At 53.9% G+C, this 19,830-nt stretch overlaps 2 protein-coding genes and 1 long non-coding RNA gene across 3 annotated transcripts in view; 2 read left to right on the forward strand and 1 right to left on the reverse strand.

Annotated features, from left to right (window-relative positions):
• Window positions 1–12,721, forward strand: part of LOC134662833 (sterol regulatory element-binding protein 1) — a 30,277-nt gene extending 17,556 nt beyond the window's left edge. The window contains exons 14-17 of the mRNA XM_063519155.1: window positions 871–1,023; window positions 8,275–8,410; window positions 11,124–11,245; window positions 12,589–12,721. Coding sequence (XP_063375225.1) covers window positions 871–1,023; window positions 8,275–8,410; window positions 11,124–11,245; window positions 12,589–12,684 — 507 coding nt within the window. The 3' untranslated portion in view covers window positions 12,685–12,721. The remainder of the gene's footprint in view (window positions 1–870; window positions 1,024–8,274; window positions 8,411–11,123; window positions 11,246–12,588) is intronic.
• Window positions 1–19,830, reverse strand: part of LOC134662858 (uncharacterized) — a 310,694-nt gene that overhangs the window by 238,044 nt on the left and 52,820 nt on the right. The gene's annotated exons all lie outside the window — the stretch shown is intronic.
• LOC134662555 (uncharacterized) lies at window positions 14,631–16,624 on the forward strand. Its single transcript, XM_063518821.1, has 3 exons — window positions 14,631–14,728; window positions 14,942–15,311; window positions 16,273–16,624. The coding sequence occupies exons 1-3, from the start codon at window positions 14,714–14,716 to the stop codon at window positions 16,434–16,436; spliced, it is 549 nt and encodes a 182-aa protein (XP_063374891.1). The 5' UTR covers window positions 14,631–14,713; the 3' UTR covers window positions 16,437–16,624.

Raw genomic sequence — 19,830 nt, forward strand, 5'->3', positions numbered from 1 at the left:
ACAGCCAATTTTTTTTTTGCTATTTCGACATTAGTCCCATAAATAAAAGTTGGCTGTTGGGTTGGTTGGCTGGTGATTAAAATTTCACCCTGTATAAAAAAGTCACGTGATCATTTCCATTTATGTATCTAGTTTTTGTTTCTTGCGACGTTAAAGCGATCGTCTTACTTTTTAGGTACTAAATTGCTTGAGTATTATTTTACATTAGCGGGTCATCGCTGACTACCACGGGAGTGCATTGTAGTTGCATTGCACTTGTCCCATCATTGTGCAATATCACTACAAGGCAACTCTCGCGGTAGTCACACTCATCATTGAAGATTTTGGTGGATTCCGTTTCATTTATCTTTATTTCTTTGTTAAGTTGAAGGTATGTGTTACATATGTTAATCCGTTTAAATTGTAACTGTTATTTATCATGCTTTGCTATTATTTGTAGATTATTATTATAAACATGGCATTTGGTGTATTAATTAACACTTTTTTTTAATAGATAATTACTTTAATTACTAATACATTAAAAGTATTATCTGTCAAACATGGACAAAGGGCGCTAACCTATGTATATCAAGGATGTTCGTCCACTTTTCCCTCATAAACTCCTTTCTTAGCCTTCTTACAACCGTCCACGTTACTTTTCTTTTCTCAAATCTGTTCAATACAGAACATTCTGCGTCTGTTTTTCAAATATGTTTCTAACTTAAGTGGGGGCCGCGCGGTGCGGAGCGAAGCGGCAGTGTATTCGGTTTGATTTTTGCAACGAAAGCGTAATCATATCGCTTTTAATTTGCGTGTCGCGCCTGTTCGCCTTTGCGTCAAGATTGTTCATTGTTTTAACTGATTTAATATTAACTTGATCGAATGTTTCAGCTGATGCAAGTGCTGTGCTGCGACTGGGTGCTAGAGGTGCGCGCCGGCGTGTGGGAGGCGACGGGGGCGGACGGCGAGCCGGCGCCCGCCGCGCAGCTGCACTCCTTCCAGCGCGACCTGCACTCGCTGCGCCGCCTCGAGCGCGACCTGCCCGTGAGTGTTGTCTCTCTCTATCACCGTGTGGGAGGCGACGGGGGCGGACGGCGAGCCGGCGCCCGCCGCGCAGCTGCACTCCTTCCAGCGCGACCTGCACTCGCTGCGCCGCCTCGAGCGCGACCTGCCCGTGAGTGTTGTCTCTCTCTATCACCGTGTGGGAGGCGACGGGGGCGGACGGCGAGCCGGCGCCCGCCGCGCAGCTGCACTCCTTCCAGCGCGACCTGCACTCGCTGCGCCGCCTCGAGCGCGACCTGCCCGTGAGTGTTGTCTCTCTCTATCACCGTGTGGGAGGCGACGGGGGCGGACGGCGAGCCGGCGCCCGCCGCGCAGCTGCACTCCTTCCAGCGCGACCTGCACTCGCTGCGCCGCCTCGAGCGCGACCTGCCCGTGAGTGTTGTCTCTCTCTATCACCGTGTGGGAGGCGACGGGGGCGGACGGCGAGCCGGCGCCCGCCGCGCAGCTGCACTCCTTCCAGCGCGACCTGCACTCGCTGCGCCGCCTCGAGCGCGACCTGCCCGTGAGTGTTGTCTCTCTCTATCACCGTGTGGGAGGCGACGGGGGCGGACGGCGAGCCGGCGCCCGCCGCGCAGCTGCACTCCTTCCAGCGCGACCTGCACTCGCTGCGCCGCCTCGAGCGCGACCTGCCCGTGAGTGTTGTCTCTCTCTATCACCGTGTGGGAGGCGACGGGGGCGGACGGCGAGCCGGCGCCCGCCGCGCAGCTGCACTCCTTCCAGCGCGACCTGCACTCGCTGCGCCGCCTCGAGCGCGACCTGCCCGTGAGTGTTGTCTCTCTCTATCACCGTGTGGGAGGCGACGGGGGCGGACGGCGAGCCGGCGCCCGCCGCGCAGCTGCACTCCTTCCAGCGCGACCTGCACTCGCTGCGCCGCCTCGAGCGCGACCTGCCCGTGAGTGTTGTCTCTCTCTATCACCGTGTGGGAGGCGACGGGGGCGGACGGCGAGCCGGCGCCCGCCGCGCAGCTGCACTCCTTCCAGCGCGACCTGCACTCGCTGCGCCGCCTCGAGCGCGACCTGCCCGTGAGTGTTGTCTCTCTCTATCACCGTGTGGGAGGCGACGGGGGCGGACGGCGAGCCGGCGCCCGCCGCGCAGCTGCACTCCTTCCAGCGCGACCTGCACTCGCTGCGCCGCCTCGAGCGCGACCTGCCCGTGAGTGTTGTCTCTCTCTATCACCGTGTGGGAGGCGACGGGGGCGGACGGCGAGCCGGCGCCCGCCGCGCAGCTGCACTCCTTCCAGCGCGACCTGCACTCGCTGCGCCGCCTCGAGCGCGACCTGCCCGTGAGTGTTGTCTCTCTCTATCACCGTGTGGGAGGCGACGGGGGCGGACGGCGAGCCGGCGCCCGCCGCGCAGCTGCACTCCTTCCAGCGCGACCTGCACTCGCTGCGCCGCCTCGAGCGCGACCTGCCCGTGAGTGTTGTCTCTCTCTATCACCGTGTGGGAGGCGACGGGGGCGGACGGCGAGCCGGCGCCCGCCGCGCAGCTGCACTCCTTCCAGCGCGACCTGCACTCGCTGCGCCGCCTCGAGCGCGACCTGCCCGTGAGTGTTGTCTCTCTCTATCACCGTGTGGGAGGCGACGGGGGCGGACGGCGAGCCGGCGCCCGCCGCGCAGCTGCACTCCTTCCAGCGCGACCTGCACTCGCTGCGCCGCCTCGAGCGCGACCTGCCCGTGAGTGTTGTCTCTCTCTATCACCGTGTGGGAGGCGACGGGGGCGGACGGCGAGCCGGCGCCCGCCGCGCAGCTGCACTCCTTCCAGCGCGACCTGCACTCGCTGCGCCGCCTCGAGCGCGACCTGCCCGTGAGTGTTGTCTCTCTCTATCACCGTGTGGGAGGCGACGGGGGCGGACGGCGAGCCGGCGCCCGCCGCGCAGCTGCACTCCTTCCAGCGCGACCTGCACTCGCTGCGCCGCCTCGAGCGCGACCTGCCCGTGAGTGTTGTCTCTCTCTATCACCGTGTGGGAGGCGACGGGGGCGGACGGCGAGCCGGCGCCCGCCGCGCAGCTGCACTCCTTCCAGCGCGACCTGCACTCGCTGCGCCGCCTCGAGCGCGACCTGCCCGTGAGTGTTGTCTCTCTCTATCACCGTGTGGGAGGCGACGGGGGCGGACGGCGAGCCGGCGCCCGCCGCGCAGCTGCACTCCTTCCAGCGCGACCTGCACTCGCTGCGCCGCCTCGAGCGCGACCTGCCCGTGAGTGTTGTCTCTCTCTATCACCGTGTGGGAGGCGACGGGGGCGGACGGCGAGCCGGCGCCCGCCGCGCAGCTGCACTCCTTCCAGCGCGACCTGCACTCGCTGCGCCGCCTCGAGCGCGACCTGCCCGTGAGTGTTGTCTCTCTCTATCACCGTGTGGGAGGCGACGGGGGCGGACGGCGAGCCGGCGCCCGCCGCGCAGCTGCACTCCTTCCAGCGCGACCTGCACTCGCTGCGCCGCCTCGAGCGCGACCTGCCCGTGAGTGTTGTCTCTCTCTATCACCGTGTGGGAGGCGACGGGGGCGGACGGCGAGCCGGCGCCCGCCGCGCAGCTGCACTCCTTCCAGCGCGACCTGCACTCGCTGCGCCGCCTCGAGCGCGACCTGCCCGTGAGTGTTGTCTCTCTCTATCACCGTGTGGGAGGCGACGGGGGCGGACGGCGAGCCGGCGCCCGCCGCGCAGCTGCACTCCTTCCAGCGCGACCTGCACTCGCTGCGCCGCCTCGAGCGCGACCTGCCCGTGAGTGTTGTCTCTCTCTATCACCGTGTGGGAGGCGACGGGGGCGGACGGCGAGCCGGCGCCCGCCGCGCAGCTGCACTCCTTCCAGCGCGACCTGCACTCGCTGCGCCGCCTCGAGCGCGACCTGCCCGTGAGTGTTGTCTCTCTCTATCACCGTGTGGGAGGCGACGGGGGCGGACGGCGAGCCGGCGCCCGCCGCGCAGCTGCACTCCTTCCAGCGCGACCTGCACTCGCTGCGCCGCCTCGAGCGCGACCTGCCCGTGAGTGTTGTCTCTCTCTATCACCGTGTGGGAGGCGACGGGGGCGGACGGCGAGCCGGCGCCCGCCGCGCAGCTGCACTCCTTCCAGCGCGACCTGCACTCGCTGCGCCGCCTCGAGCGCGACCTGCCCGTGAGTGTTGTCTCTCTCTATCACCGTGTGGGAGGCGACGGGGGCGGACGGCGAGCCGGCGCCCGCCGCGCAGCTGCACTCCTTCCAGCGCGACCTGCACTCGCTGCGCCGCCTCGAGCGCGACCTGCCCGTGAGTGTTGTCTCTCTCTATCACCGTGTGGGAGGCGACGGGGGCGGACGGCGAGCCGGCGCCCGCCGCGCAGCTGCACTCCTTCCAGCGCGACCTGCACTCGCTGCGCCGCCTCGAGCGCGACCTGCCCGTGAGTGTTGTCTCTCTCTATCACCGTGTGGGAGGCGACGGGGGCGGACGGCGAGCCGGCGCCCGCCGCGCAGCTGCACTCCTTCCAGCGCGACCTGCACTCGCTGCGCCGCCTCGAGCGCGACCTGCCCGTGAGTGTTGTCTCTCTCTATCACCGTGTGGGAGGCGACGGGGGCGGACGGCGAGCCGGCGCCCGCCGCGCAGCTGCACTCCTTCCAGCGCGACCTGCACTCGCTGCGCCGCCTCGAGCGCGACCTGCCCGTGAGTGTTGTCTCTCTCTATCACCGTGTGGGAGGCGACGGGGGCGGACGGCGAGCCGGCGCCCGCCGCGCAGCTGCACTCCTTCCAGCGCGACCTGCACTCGCTGCGCCGCCTCGAGCGCGACCTGCCCGTGAGTGTTGTCTCTCTCTATCACCGTGTGGGAGGCGACGGGGGCGGACGGCGAGCCGGCGCCCGCCGCGCAGCTGCACTCCTTCCAGCGCGACCTGCACTCGCTGCGCCGCCTCGAGCGCGACCTGCCCGTGAGTGTTGTCTCTCTCTATCACCGTGTGGGAGGCGACGGGGGCGGACGGCGAGCCGGCGCCCGCCGCGCAGCTGCACTCCTTCCAGCGCGACCTGCACTCGCTGCGCCGCCTCGAGCGCGACCTGCCCGTGAGTGTTGTCTCTCTCTATCACCGTGTGGGAGGCGACGGGGGCGGACGGCGAGCCGGCGCCCGCCGCGCAGCTGCACTCCTTCCAGCGCGACCTGCACTCGCTGCGCCGCCTCGAGCGCGACCTGCCCGTGAGTGTTGTCTCTCTCTATCACCGTGTGGGAGGCGACGGGGGCGGACGGCGAGCCGGCGCCCGCCGCGCAGCTGCACTCCTTCCAGCGCGACCTGCACTCGCTGCGCCGCCTCGAGCGCGACCTGCCCGTGAGTGTTGTCTCTCTCTATCACCGTGTGGGAGGCGACGGGGGCGGACGGCGAGCCGGCGCCCGCCGCGCAGCTGCACTCCTTCCAGCGCGACCTGCACTCGCTGCGCCGCCTCGAGCGCGACCTGCCCGTGAGTGTTGTCTCTCTCTATCACCGTGTGGGAGGCGACGGGGGCGGACGGCGAGCCGGCGCCCGCCGCGCAGCTGCACTCCTTCCAGCGCGACCTGCACTCGCTGCGCCGCCTCGAGCGCGACCTGCCCGTGAGTGTTGTCTCTCTCTATCACCGTGTGGGAGGCGACGGGGGCGGACGGCGAGCCGGCGCCCGCCGCGCAGCTGCACTCCTTCCAGCGCGACCTGCACTCGCTGCGCCGCCTCGAGCGCGACCTGCCCGTGAGTGTTGTCTCTCTCTATCACCGTGTGGGAGGCGACGGGGGCGGACGGCGAGCCGGCGCCCGCCGCGCAGCTGCACTCCTTCCAGCGCGACCTGCACTCGCTGCGCCGCCTCGAGCGCGACCTGCCCGTGAGTGTTGTCTCTCTCTATCACCGTGTGGGAGGCGACGGGGGCGGACGGCGAGCCGGCGCCCGCCGCGCAGCTGCACTCCTTCCAGCGCGACCTGCACTCGCTGCGCCGCCTCGAGCGCGACCTGCCCGTGAGTGTTGTCTCTCTCTATCACCGTGTGGGAGGCGACGGGGGCGGACGGCGAGCCGGCGCCCGCCGCGCAGCTGCACTCCTTCCAGCGCGACCTGCACTCGCTGCGCCGCCTCGAGCGCGACCTGCCCGTGAGTGTTGTCTCTCTCTATCACCGTGTGGGAGGCGACGGGGGCGGACGGCGAGCCGGCGCCCGCCGCGCAGCTGCACTCCTTCCAGCGCGACCTGCACTCGCTGCGCCGCCTCGAGCGCGACCTGCCCGTGAGTGTTGTCTCTCTCTATCACCGTGTGGGAGGCGACGGGGGCGGACGGCGAGCCGGCGCCCGCCGCGCAGCTGCACTCCTTCCAGCGCGACCTGCACTCGCTGCGCCGCCTCGAGCGCGACCTGCCCGTGAGTGTTGTCTCTCTCTATCACCGTGTGGGAGGCGACGGGGGCGGACGGCGAGCCGGCGCCCGCCGCGCAGCTGCACTCCTTCCAGCGCGACCTGCACTCGCTGCGCCGCCTCGAGCGCGACCTGCCCGTGAGTGTTGTCTCTCTCTATCACCGTGTGGGAGGCGACGGGGGCGGACGGCGAGCCGGCGCCCGCCGCGCAGCTGCACTCCTTCCAGCGCGACCTGCACTCGCTGCGCCGCCTCGAGCGCGACCTGCCCGTGAGTGTTGTCTCTCTCTATCACCGTGTGGGAGGCGACGGGGGCGGACGGCGAGCCGGCGCCCGCCGCGCAGCTGCACTCCTTCCAGCGCGACCTGCACTCGCTGCGCCGCCTCGAGCGCGACCTGCCCGTGAGTGTTGTCTCTCTCTATCACCGTGTGGGAGGCGACGGGGGCGGACGGCGAGCCGGCGCCCGCCGCGCAGCTGCACTCCTTCCAGCGCGACCTGCACTCGCTGCGCCGCCTCGAGCGCGACCTGCCCGTGAGTGTTGTCTCTCTCTATCACCGTGTGGGAGGCGACGGGGGCGGACGGCGAGCCGGCGCCCGCCGCGCAGCTGCACTCCTTCCAGCGCGACCTGCACTCGCTGCGCCGCCTCGAGCGCGACCTGCCCGTGAGTGTTGTCTCTCTCTATCACCGTGTGGGAGGCGACGGGGGCGGACGGCGAGCCGGCGCCCGCCGCGCAGCTGCACTCCTTCCAGCGCGACCTGCACTCGCTGCGCCGCCTCGAGCGCGACCTGCCCGTGAGTGTTGTCTCTCTCTATCACCGTGTGGGAGGCGACGGGGGCGGACGGCGAGCCGGCGCCCGCCGCGCAGCTGCACTCCTTCCAGCGCGACCTGCACTCGCTGCGCCGCCTCGAGCGCGACCTGCCCGTGAGTGTTGTCTCTCTCTATCACCGTGTGGGAGGCGACGGGGGCGGACGGCGAGCCGGCGCCCGCCGCGCAGCTGCACTCCTTCCAGCGCGACCTGCACTCGCTGCGCCGCCTCGAGCGCGACCTGCCCGTGAGTGTTGTCTCTCTCTATCACCGTGTGGGAGGCGACGGGGGCGGACGGCGAGCCGGCGCCCGCCGCGCAGCTGCACTCCTTCCAGCGCGACCTGCACTCGCTGCGCCGCCTCGAGCGCGACCTGCCCGTGAGTGTTGTCTCTCTCTATCACCGTGTGGGAGGCGACGGGGGCGGACGGCGAGCCGGCGCCCGCCGCGCAGCTGCACTCCTTCCAGCGCGACCTGCACTCGCTGCGCCGCCTCGAGCGCGACCTGCCCGTGAGTGTTGTCTCTCTCTATCACCGTGTGGGAGGCGACGGGGGCGGACGGCGAGCCGGCGCCCGCCGCGCAGCTGCACTCCTTCCAGCGCGACCTGCACTCGCTGCGCCGCCTCGAGCGCGACCTGCCCGTGAGTGGCATTTTTGTTCATCATCATCTTCCTCGCGTTGACCCGGCATTTTGCCACGGCTCATGGGAGCCTGGGGTCCGCTTGGCAACTAATCCCAGTAATTGGAGTGGCCTCTCTGTTAAGGTTGACGAAATATGAAGCGAGCCGATGTCTCGAACAAGCTCGGCTCGCTTTATATATCGTTAACTTTACCTATCGGAAGCGACGATCGAATGCCTTCGAAATTAGACATGTTTCGCAAGCGGTTCGCTTGCCTTCAGTTTCCTTAAACATGTTGAAAAAATCATTTTTTTATTTTTATTTAGTGACTCGCTAAACGTAGCGGGCTCTCTGTTCGGACTGATCGGAGGCGCTTTTTGCTACAACAAGTGGAAAAAGTGATAAAACCTACTTTCAGCTCCACAATCGTAGAGCTGTTAAAGAATGCTTTCAATCACTGACCCTCTTTTCAAAAACAGAACAGGGTGTTTTAATGAGTCGTTTGTCGCCAGTGGGTGTCCGGGCGAGTGTTCCTGCAGTCGGCCGTGTGCCGCATGATGGCGGGCGCGGCGCCGCGCCGCACGCAGCAGCTGCTGGACGGCAGCCTGCGGCCGCGCCTGCACCGCTCCTCCGTCATCTGCGGGAAGGGTAAGCGTGTAGGACCTCTCACTCCTGCAGTCGGCCGTGTGCCGCATGATGGCGGGCGCGGCGCCGCGCCGCACGCAGCAGCTGCTGGACGGCAGCCTGCGGCCGCGCCTGCACCGCTCCTCCGTCATCTGCGGGAAGGGTAAGCGTGTAGGACCTCTCACTCCTGCAGTCGGCCGTGTGCCGCATGATGGCGGGCGCGGCGCCGCGCCGCACGCAGCAGCTGCTGGACGGCAGCCTGCGGCCGCGCCTGCACCGCTCCTCCGTCATCTGCGGGAAGGGTAAGCGTGTAGGACCTCTCACTCCTGCAGTCGGCCGTGTGCCGCATGATGGCGGGCGCGGCGCCGCGCCGCACGCAGCAGCTGCTGGACGGCAGCCTGCGGCCGCGCCTGCACCGCTCCTCCGTCATCTGCGGGAAGGGTAAGCGTGTAGGACCTCTCACTCCTGCAGTCGGCCGTGTGCCGCATGATGGCGGGCGCGGCGCCGCGCCGCACGCAGCAGCTGCTGGACGGCAGCCTGCGGCCGCGCCTGCACCGCTCCTCCGTCATCTGCGGGAAGGGTAAGCGTGTAGGACCTCTCACTCCTGCAGTCGGCCGTGTGCCGCATGATGGCGGGCGCGGCGCCGCGCCGCACGCAGCAGCTGCTGGACGGCAGCCTGCGGCCGCGCCTGCACCGCTCCTCCGTCATCTGCGGGAAGGGTAAGCGTGTAGGACCTCTCACTCCTGCAGTCGGCCGTGTGCCGCATGATGGCGGGCGCGGCGCCGCGCCGCACGCAGCAGCTGCTGGACGGCAGCCTGCGGCCGCGCCTGCACCGCTCCTCCGTCATCTGCGGGAAGGGTAAGCGTGTAGGACCTCTCACTCCTGCAGTCGGCCGTGTGCCGCATGATGGCGGGCGCGGCGCCGCGCCGCACGCAGCAGCTGCTGGACGGCAGCCTGCGGCCGCGCCTGCACCGCTCCTCCGTCATCTGCGGGAAGGGTAAGCGTGTAGGACCTCTCACTCCTGCAGTCGGCCGTGTGCCGCATGATGGCGGGCGCGGCGCCGCGCCGCACGCAGCAGCTGCTGGACGGCAGCCTGCGGCCGCGCCTGCACCGCTCCTCCGTCATCTGCGGGAAGGGTAAGCGTGTAGGACCTCTCACTCCTGCAGTCGGCCGTGTGCCGCATGATGGCGGGCGCGGCGCCGCGCCGCACGCAGCAGCTGCTGGACGGCAGCCTGCGGCCGCGCCTGCACCGCTCCTCCGTCATCTGCGGGAAGGGTAAGCATGTAGGACCTCTCACTCTTGCAGTCGGCGGGGCTGCGTGAGGACATCGAGTACGATAGGCTAGATCAGCGGTCGGCAACCTTTAACAGCCAAGGACCACATAGTAGTTTACGAAGTTGACGCGGGCCGCACATTGTTAATATTTATGACTTTATCAGACATTGTCGTTTGTCAATATTACATACAAAATAGTCAGGGGGGCTCGCGGGCCGCAAGTGACAGGTTCACGGGCCGCATGCGGCCCGCGGGCCGCGGGTTGCCGACCGCTGGGCTAGATGACAAATTTTCATTTATGGTATCAATCAATCAGGTTTGTTTTTAGCATCAAATGTCTATATGGGACCCATTGCATTAAAGTAATACAAAAGTCAGAAATGATAGTCAAAGTCCGACAGTCGTACTTCACTCGCGAAACGCCACTAACAAAATGATAAGTGAACGTGACGTCAAGGTCACTGAGAGTCCATCTTGAAGTATGAACAAAACGAGAAAACAGTTTTTGTCGGTGAAATATTGCGTTTATGTATATAGTTGCGATACAATATTTTTTTGGATAAAATGTGAGGAATCGAATGGTATCCTTATTTCGTTTTTGAAAGTTATAAAAAACGGTAATTTTGAAACTTTCAGGTGCTGTATTTTTTATTATTTCCATATTTTTTTAAATATCTGCTATATTGATATAAATTGCTCATTTGCTATCTACTTTATTTATTATTTCTTTATTTAGAAACAAACAGTCTCTTAGCGCCACTTGCACCAGTCCACTAACCTGGGGTTAACTGGTTAAATCCTTAATCCAGTGTCAAATTGTACTGGTAACCATGTTAACTCCATGGTTTAACCGGTTAACCCCGGGTTAGTTAATGGTGCAAGTGGCCCTTATAGTAATAAATTATTACAATGAAGGGTTATCAGACTTATAAACCTATAGTTTCCTTAATTTCAGCTAATTCAAGCTTCACGCAGCGATCGTACAATGCCCTGCGCGTGCAATATAATAATGCGTTTAGGATGCTGATGGGTCTGCCTCGGTACTGCAGTGCGTCGGGGATGTTCGCCGATGCCCGTACGGATGACTTTTACGCTATTATGCGTAAAAGAGCGGCATCCCTATTGCATAGAGTGCAGGGCAGCACCAACAGTCTCCTAAGCGCATTTGTCGACAGAGTAGACTGCCCACTGATGAGGCGTTGGAATCAGTTGCACGAACCCAACGCATCATCAAAATTCTTATACATATTCTTTTACATATTGATAATTAGAATACATATATAGAAACCAAATAACTTATATAAGTAGTACTAAACTAAATGGATTTCAAAGTTGAAATGAAATTGAAAGTTACAATAATAACAAACTAAAGGTGCACTTTACTAGATTTTGTTATAAAATTGAACATGTGTCATCATCCCGATTGTGTCGTACAACTACGAGTATGTGTTTTGGTCCACAGAGCGCGCGCTGGAGGGAGGCGGCGGGTCTGGCGAGCGCGCCGTGGCGCTGTACATGGCGTGCCGGCACCTGCCGCCCGCCGTGCTGGCCGCGCCCGGCGAGCGCGCCGGCATGCTCGCGCAGGTAACTTGCCTAAAGCTTTGGATTCCTCCGAAAACGGTGCCGTCATATTACGGCCGCTATATAGCGTTGACTGACCTCACTAGAACGTTGTCTATGTAAACAAGATGGCGCGGTTTCCTAGACGGCGTTACTTTACGTTGATTGTCAACGTAAAGCTTTGGATTCCTCCGAAAACGGTGCCGTCATATTACGGCCGCTATATAGCGTTGACTGACCTCACTAGAACGTTGTCTATGTAAACAAGATGGCGCGGTTTCCTAGACGGCGTTACGTTACGTTGATTGTCAACGTAAGATGATGGCCGTCATGACCTTGTCGATAGTTTCGTGAACGTTTTATTAGATAGCGGTGACGCCATTTTGAATAAATGACACGAGATTTGAATAAATGATTCCGTACTACGATTATTTTCCTCTTCTGATATTTCATCCTCCAAGTATATTATAGATGATCAAGCAAATCTTGTCAGTAGGAAAAGGCACGAAATTCAAATTTTCTATGGGACGTTATCCTATCGCGCCTACATTTTTCAAATTTGCCGCTTTGACCTTGGTGGATGACGGTGTGTTATGACGCCGTGGTACTTTCCACATGTCGTCACCGTAAAGACGGCCGTCGTTTGCTGCCGCTATATGACGGCACCGTTTTCGGAGGAATCCAAAGCTTAAGTGCAAGGCCTGAGTGGACGCTCGAGTTGGGCGTGCAGCGGGGCGGGGCGTGCGGCGTGCATGTTAAACAAATGCAAGCGTATAGGAGCGGCCTTAGTGCACGCTGCTCAAATCCCTTGGGAGCTCGACGCCACGCTGCACGCCCCGCCGAACGTTCCGCTTCGAGCGTCCGCTCAGGCCTTACACTAAGGGCTGATTTAGACGGCGCGCGAACTCCTATACGATTTTAGTTACATTGCGAACCATTTGAGGTTACATCAATTCAGCCGACCGATTAAATGACGTAATGTAATCAAACTCGCATGCGAGTTCTCGCACCGTCTAAATGAGCCCTGACTCTGACTGCTATAGTCTTACCAAACAATTAAATTGTCGTAATTGCAACCTGTACCGCGCGTCCAAAATGTCGTAAGCGCCGTAAAATGGCACTTACGCGGTTAGGTCGCGAGATTCTCGTTCCGCTATCTATAGTTTGTTGTCAAAACAACAACAACTCACGGCGCAAAATAGATAGAATACTCTCTATGCGAACACCTCAGTAAAATATACTAAAATACTGGTTATCTGTGCCGTTTCTATACGTAGTAATAAAAGTTCAATGACTATACGCATGATAAAGTCCCGTTACTCCCGTTTTAGTTTAAGTAATACAAATTAATAATATAATCGACGCAGGCCGCCGCTACGCTTCAGAAGATCGGCCACCGCTCCCGCCTGCCGCACTGCTACCATCTCATGAAGTCCGTCAGCACTCTGCCCTCGGCGCCTTGAACAATCGAATACATACCTACGTCTAACTTTTTTATTTAGCTTAACTTGAAAGTTTTTATAAAGTTGTGCGCTAGAAGTCTAATGCCTGGTTTACACGCGTGGCAAGCCCGACAAACCTCAAGGTACGCAGCTATGCGGTGGAATTTAATGAGATAGCAATATCGCTTAACTACCTCTACCGCATAACTGCGTCCCTGAGGCTTGTCGAGGCTTGCCACGTATGTAAGCCAGGTATAATGTTTTCATTAAGTTACGCCCCTAACGACGTATATTATTTAAGCTAATTTATGATTTAAGTGTATTTTTTCAATAAAATTGTTTTGAGCTTTAAATTTGAGGTTTTTGTTACCTATTCTATCATATAGTAGCAAAGTAGTAGGCTTGCGACTTTCAATCCGGAGGTCGCGGATCAAACTCCGACTTGTACCAATGAGTTATTCGGAACGAATTTACGAAACTATCATTTGATAATGATTACCAGTCGCTTTTCGGTGAAGGAAAACACCGTGAGGAAACCGGACTAATCCCAATAAGACTTAGCCCAGGACACGAAAAGGCCGGGACAAAACTAGGGATGATGATGTTTTAAATATAGTATCAAACCCTCAATAAAAGAAGAGACGTTTTACACATAAGGGATTCAGATCGAAAGTCATTGGCGACGGAGCCCATAGTTTATTGCTGATTGGATACATACCGCAAACATCGAAACAGTCTTTTTTTTCTCTTCAGCTCGAATATTTAACCTTTTGAACGCCAAACGGCGCATCCATTTGCCGTGCCACTGACGCCACGGGGGTGAAATTTAGTTTTGTGAATGCCAACCTAAAAGTGGGGTGTTTTTCAGTAGATTTTCATCATAAAACGATCGACGTCAAATGCCGTCTTTGGCGTCGTTGTCATTTTGCGTTGACGTCAATTGCCGTCTGTGGCGTTCAAAAGGTTAAAAGTAGTAACAGAGGGCTTACCGCGAACCACGTTCGACGTGTTGCCTCTTTGTCGCACTTGTAAATTCGTACGTAAGTGGGACAGGGAGGCAACACGTCGAACGTGGTTCGCGGTAGGCCCTCAGACTATCGCACCGCACCGTGACCTTGGAGCATGAATCTAGTATTTTAACTGGATAAGGCATGATGGGTGGAGGAAATGAGCGAACAGGATAGTCTTATGTATCTTTCAGTAGGAGTAGCAGTGAAAGCGCTATTATTATTTGTCCTTGTCACAGTCTCATATTTTTTTTATTCTCCACCATAAATTAGTATGGGTTATGGTGGGCAACAAATAAATTCGACCAATCATAGCGTCGCATTGCCTATGTTTTGTCCCTCACGGAGGCACGCGTATACCACTTCTATAGGATCCTACCTTCTATGCCTTAGAGCGTCGCACCCATAAGTGAGAGCGAGAAAGAGATATCTGTTTCTCGCTCTCACTTATGGGTGCGACGCACCAAGGTCGCGGTGCGGTGCGATAGTCTGTTAGCACACAAGACACACACAGAGACAAACAAAAGAAGTGGTTAGCGGGTTTTTGAATGAAACCGAAAAAAGTCCGAAATTTCGTCTGGACAGGCTTTTAGGCTTCTCGTTATAGTCATAACACATTACCGCACAGAACCAAGGTTACGGTGCACCGTATCAACGTCGCATGCGGTATAGTAGTGTGTGAGGGCTATTATTGGTCGAGAGCCCCCTCCACATTCGTGCGCGAAGTGCGCGAAAGCCGCGAACGCCAGTGTGGAGGGGGCTTCGGGCCAATGTTGCCACTTTCAGCTGTTTGAGCTACGGTAACAACTGCTTATTTTTTGTTTATGAATTACAAGAATAAACTATTTTCCGCTGTTTTTTCCTGTGCTTAAAAAGACGGGATCAATTATTGACAACTCTTGAACAGTTTACTGTTTATAATTATTATTGTATGTAGATAAAAATTAAACAAACTGAGTCAATATTAATTATCTTAAAAATATATAGGTATTTTAGTGAAAAGTGATTTCAGGTAATTAACATAAGTGTGTGCCCCGTTCTTAATGGTACAAACAATGGTAAGTCAGTTTACTCAATGATACTAATGCAGTTCTGTTATCATTTACATTTGATCACGTCTAGTTTATACTTTTAAATTATATAAAAACTCATTCTGTAGGTAAAGAACTACTAAATTCCACATGCTTACATTTTATATATTTTATCGTACATTTATAATTTAAAGATAACAGCTATTACTGGAATTTCATTGTCGTTCATATTGATTTCAGACAACTGCAGTAACAACTACCCAGAAAAAGGTCGGTACTGGTAATGCTCCACCAGGAGGCATGCGAAAGAAATCGGGCCCCAAGTTTGAGCTCACTGAAGAACAAAGAAGGGACATAAAAGAAGCATTTGATTTGTTTGACACAGAAAATACTGGAAAAATTGATACAAAGGAGTTAAAAGTCGCAATTAGAGCCCTTGGTTTTGAACCTAGGAAAGAGGAAATCAAAAAGATGATTGCGGAAATTGATAAATCTGATGGAAAAGTGTCATTTGAAGACTTTCTGGAGTTGATGACAGTGAAGATGGCAGAGAAGGATACGAAAGAAGAAATCATGAAAGCTTTCAAACTGTTTGATGATGATGAAACTGGTGAGTTCTACTTAGCTTTTGACAATTTTAACCCTTTGCACACTAAAGACTGCCACAGACGCACATGGTGACAGTTTTGAGTGAGTCTTGTGAAAACTTTTTCTTGTCATGATTACATGGGTCACTTATAAAACTGAATTTTCATAGTAGTTATAAGCCCTGTCCATGATGGGTCAACTAGTACGCATAAGCATAAGGGTAAGCATGTCAGTAGAATGTTGTACAACATTTCTTTTAGCAACAAAAAATAGTTTCCACCCCTAATAATACCTGCATGCATTCCATTAACACATTCACTGCCAGACAAAAAACGGCGCACTACCCCAGAAACTGGTTGTCTGTAGGGCAGCCCGCAGGGCGGGTTGTCCGGCATCTAAGCAAAGTTCACGAACTCCCACCAGGTGGGTTCCTGGCAGTGAATGTATTAAGGTTTAGGAATTAGGATGGGGCAACTGGTAGCTTAAGTTACAATTCTGCTACATCTTTAAAAATAATTAGGCTGGTCCACACAATACCTCAGCCGAGGTAATGCACAGGCATCTTTTCAGTAAAAAAACCGGCCAAGTGCGAGTCGGACTCGCGCACGGAGGGTTCCGCACCATCAACAAAAAATAGAGCAAAACAAGCAAAAACACCAAGCAAAAAAACGGTCACCCATCCAAATACTGACCTCGCCCGACGTTGCTTAACTTCGGTCAAAAATCACGTTTGTTGTATGGGAGCCCCACTTAAATCTTTATTTTATTCTGTTTTTAGTATTTGTTGTTATAGCGGCAACAGAAATACATCATCTGTGAAAATTTCATCTGTCTAGCTATCACGGTTCGTGAGATACAGCCTGGTGACAGACGGACGGACAGCGGAGTCTTAGTAATAGGGTCCCGTTTTTACCCTTTGGGTACGGAACCCTAAAAACTGTTAATTGTGTTAATAGACTACAATTTACTTCATACAATTCCAGGTAAAATCTCTTTCAAGAACTTAAAGAGAGTGGCAAGGGAACTTGGCGAAAATCTAACTGATGAAGAGCTGCACGAAATGATAGATGAAGCAGACAGGGACGGGGACGGGGAAATCAACCAAGACGAGTTCTTGCGCATCATGAAGAAAACTAGTCTTTATTAGCTCACAAAAGTACTATTTGGCCTATTTTTCATACTTATTGTACTCTTGGAAGCACAAATTATATTCTTCAAAGGGATAATGAAATTGTAGCAGCTGCGGATAAGACACTTGCAACAAGTTATTGGAATAGTTATCTATATTTTTGTATAAGTGTTTAAACGATACATATTGTAAGCACAGGACAAGTGAATCTTTGTTAAAATGAAGAGTCTAATCTGTAGAACTATTAAAGTATTCTGTAAACTTTTGAGGCATTTACGGGCATGGTTTTATAAAAATCTCTGAAATCTTGAGTCAGAACCGAAGAGTGATTTAGTATATCTCTATCAATATCCAATGAGCCTTTATAAAACTGCACCTTAGTTGTTTTAAAAACCAAAGACTATCTGCATAAGAATAAATAAGTTTTGTAATATCAAACTATCGAATTATTATAATAATGATAAATAAGGATTCATCTTCTCATTTTAGGAACTTTATTTATGTAACTTTTACAAATTTGGCATACTTAATTATACAATTTAGAAATGCATGTTCTCAAAAATAGATAGAAAACACATGCCAGTACTTAAACATTCCATGTTAGTCATTTAATTGTTAAATTTAAGATATTTTAAGCTATAAATAATATTTGTTAAACTAAGTACTAATCATACCAGATCTGAAAGAACAAACTTATATTGTTTATTTCATAAATGCATTGTTATATATATAGGTGAAAATGTAGAATAAAATATATGGCACCTGATGTTGAGCATTTATTTTATGACAGTAATAAATAATAACCAGTAAGTCATCCTACTTTTAGTTACATTGTTTAATCAGCAGCAGATACATTGAAGCAACTTATGCGACCATATCTAAGAAAAAAATGTGCCACTAGTTCAGTAACTAACATAGATATCTGGGTCACTGTAGTAGTAGTAATCACTTTATTGTACAAAAATAGGTTCACATGAAATTTACATAAATCCCACCAAACACCACTCTACGTTCAGAATACAGTAGTTCTGGGGTAACGCGTCGCTGTTACGAGTATTTTCACTTAACTGTGCACCTTAAAGCGCGACTTAAGTCGTGTTTCAGTAACGTCTAACTGTTACATTCCTGACAAAATGTATGGGAACTGACATTAACCGTCAGTTTTGTAACGATTGCTAATCGGCCGTTACAGTTGAGTGAAAATGCCCTTACTGTCAATATCCATAGTAAAATGAACAGTAGTGCAGCTGCGGTTGGAAATGGACTGTCACCTTTATCTTATAGCTCAACAACAGAGCCACAAAATATCATTCTAAACTGTTATAAAAACTATATTGTATTGCTGTCACAATGAAACATGTAATATACAAAATTGATACTCTTTGTCGATCATTGGAGTATAAAAAAATAGAATCCAAAAATATCTTGATTGTGCCTATGTAAATGATATGAACTTATTTATTCTATCTATCTATTAAGCCCTTTTGTTCTGAGTTAGAGTATGTCTCTAAGCTCAGTGTGCCGCTTGGCAAAGGCCTCCTCTAGCTCTTTCCATTGGGGTCTGTCGTGGGCCACTCTTCTCCATTTCGGGCCCGCTGTGAGATTGAGTTCATCTTCCCATCTTGTTCGAGGTTTCTTCTGACTCCGTGTGCAACCTCTTGGGTACCAATCCGTTACGATCTTACTCCATTTTTCCTGCTTGTCTCTCAACATGTGGCCAGTCCATCTCCACTTCTGCTGGTCTATTTTAGTGAGTATGTCGGTCACTTTTGTTTTTTGTCTCAGGTCTTCATTTCTCATTTTGTCTAGTCTGCGTGTTCCCGTCATACTTCGTTCCATAGACCTCTGGCAGTACTGAAGCCTGTTTCGGTGCTCTTTGTTGAGTGCCCATGTCTCACATCCGTATGTAATGCAGGGTAAGATACATGTGTTAAATACTTTTCTTTTTGTGGTAATGCTGAGATTAGTGGACTTCATTACTTCTTTCATAGACCAATATTTTTTCCATCCGTTGGTTATTCTTGTATTTATTTCTTTGCTAGTTAAGTCTACCGGAGATATCAGTTGGCCAAGGTATGTGTACTCTTCTACATATTCTAGTGAGATCGTATCTATGTTTATTTCTGTTTTTATTGAATTGGTCATTAGTTTAGTTTTTGTGGTGTTCATTGTTAACCCAACTTTTTTGCTTTCTTTGCACAGTGACTCGATCATACCTTGCAGTTTCTTTGGATCTTCTTCAAATAATACAATGTCATCTGCAAATCTAAGGTGGTTTAGTTTCTTACCATCTATATTGAGGCCCATGTGACCCCATTCTAGTTTGCGGAAAATGTGTTCAAGGACTGCAGAAAATAACTTGGGGGACATTGGGTCTCCCTGTCTCACCCCTCTTTTTACTCTGAACTCTGGGCCAATTTTCTCCAGTTGAACTCTTGCTTTGCTGTTTTTGTATATGGTTTTGATGACGTTAATATATATCTCCGGAATACCTTGAGTTGACAAACTTTCCCACATGGCTACGTGGCTTATGCTGTCGAATGCCTTATTGTAGTCTATGAATGCCATGTATAGATTTTTGTTGTACTCGTTATATTTCTCCACTATCTGTTTCACTGTGTGGATGTGGTCTAAAGTTGAAAAGTGTTTCCTGAATCCAGCTTGTTCCATTGGTTGGTTTTCATCAAGTCTTTTACTTATTCGATCCAGTATGACCTTCGAGAAGATTTTATATAAGTTAGACATCAGACTTATAGGCCTGTAGTTACCTATGTCTTCCTTTGGGCCTTTCTTATGCAATAGGATGATGTGTGATGTTTCCCATTGTGAGGGTATCCATTGGCTAGTCATAATTTTATTAAATAATTTTGTGAGTACAGGAGCTAGTTCATCGGCCATCCCTTTTAGAAGTTCATTGTATATGTTGTCGGGTCCTGCTGCTTTTTCTAACTTTTGACTCTGGATAGCCTTGATTACTTCACATTGTAATATTTCCGGCTCGAGCTCTATGTCAAGTACTTGATGTTGGTTATAATCTCCTTGGTTCGATGTTTGGAATATAGGGAAGTCTGTGTATAGTTGTTCATAAAATTGCGTCGCTATTCTAACTATATCCTCTCTTTTTGTGACGGTGTTAGTTCCTCGTTTGACTTTCGGGATCCACTCTTTGTTTATTTCTCTTAATTCTTTAAAGGCTTTGCGCACACCCCCTGATTTGATAATGTGTTTCTCTAAAGTCTGTAGTCTTCTAATTTTGCGATCCCTCCTTATGTTTTCTTTTATTTTTTTACTGGTTTCTGCAATTAGTTTAAGGTTATTCTTTTTAGAAGGTCCTGCTATTAGGTTCTTTCTTTCTTCTATAAGGTTAAGAGTTTTCTCACTGAGTGGGTATTTTTGTTTCTTGGGGTTGATT

Source organism: Cydia amplana, chromosome 3 (assembly GCF_948474715.1).
Source record: "Cydia amplana chromosome 3, ilCydAmpl1.1, whole genome shotgun sequence".
Lineage (NCBI taxonomy): Eukaryota > Metazoa > Arthropoda > Insecta > Lepidoptera > Tortricidae > Cydia > Cydia amplana.

What these genes read in the sequence shown, in the direction of transcription:
- LOC134662555 (XM_063518821.1), top strand. An exon ending in GTTTGATGATGATGAAACTG is followed by an intron (nt 15,312 to 16,272) that starts GTGAGTTCTACT and finishes ATACAATTCCAG; the next exon opens with GTAAAATCTCTTTCAAGAAC.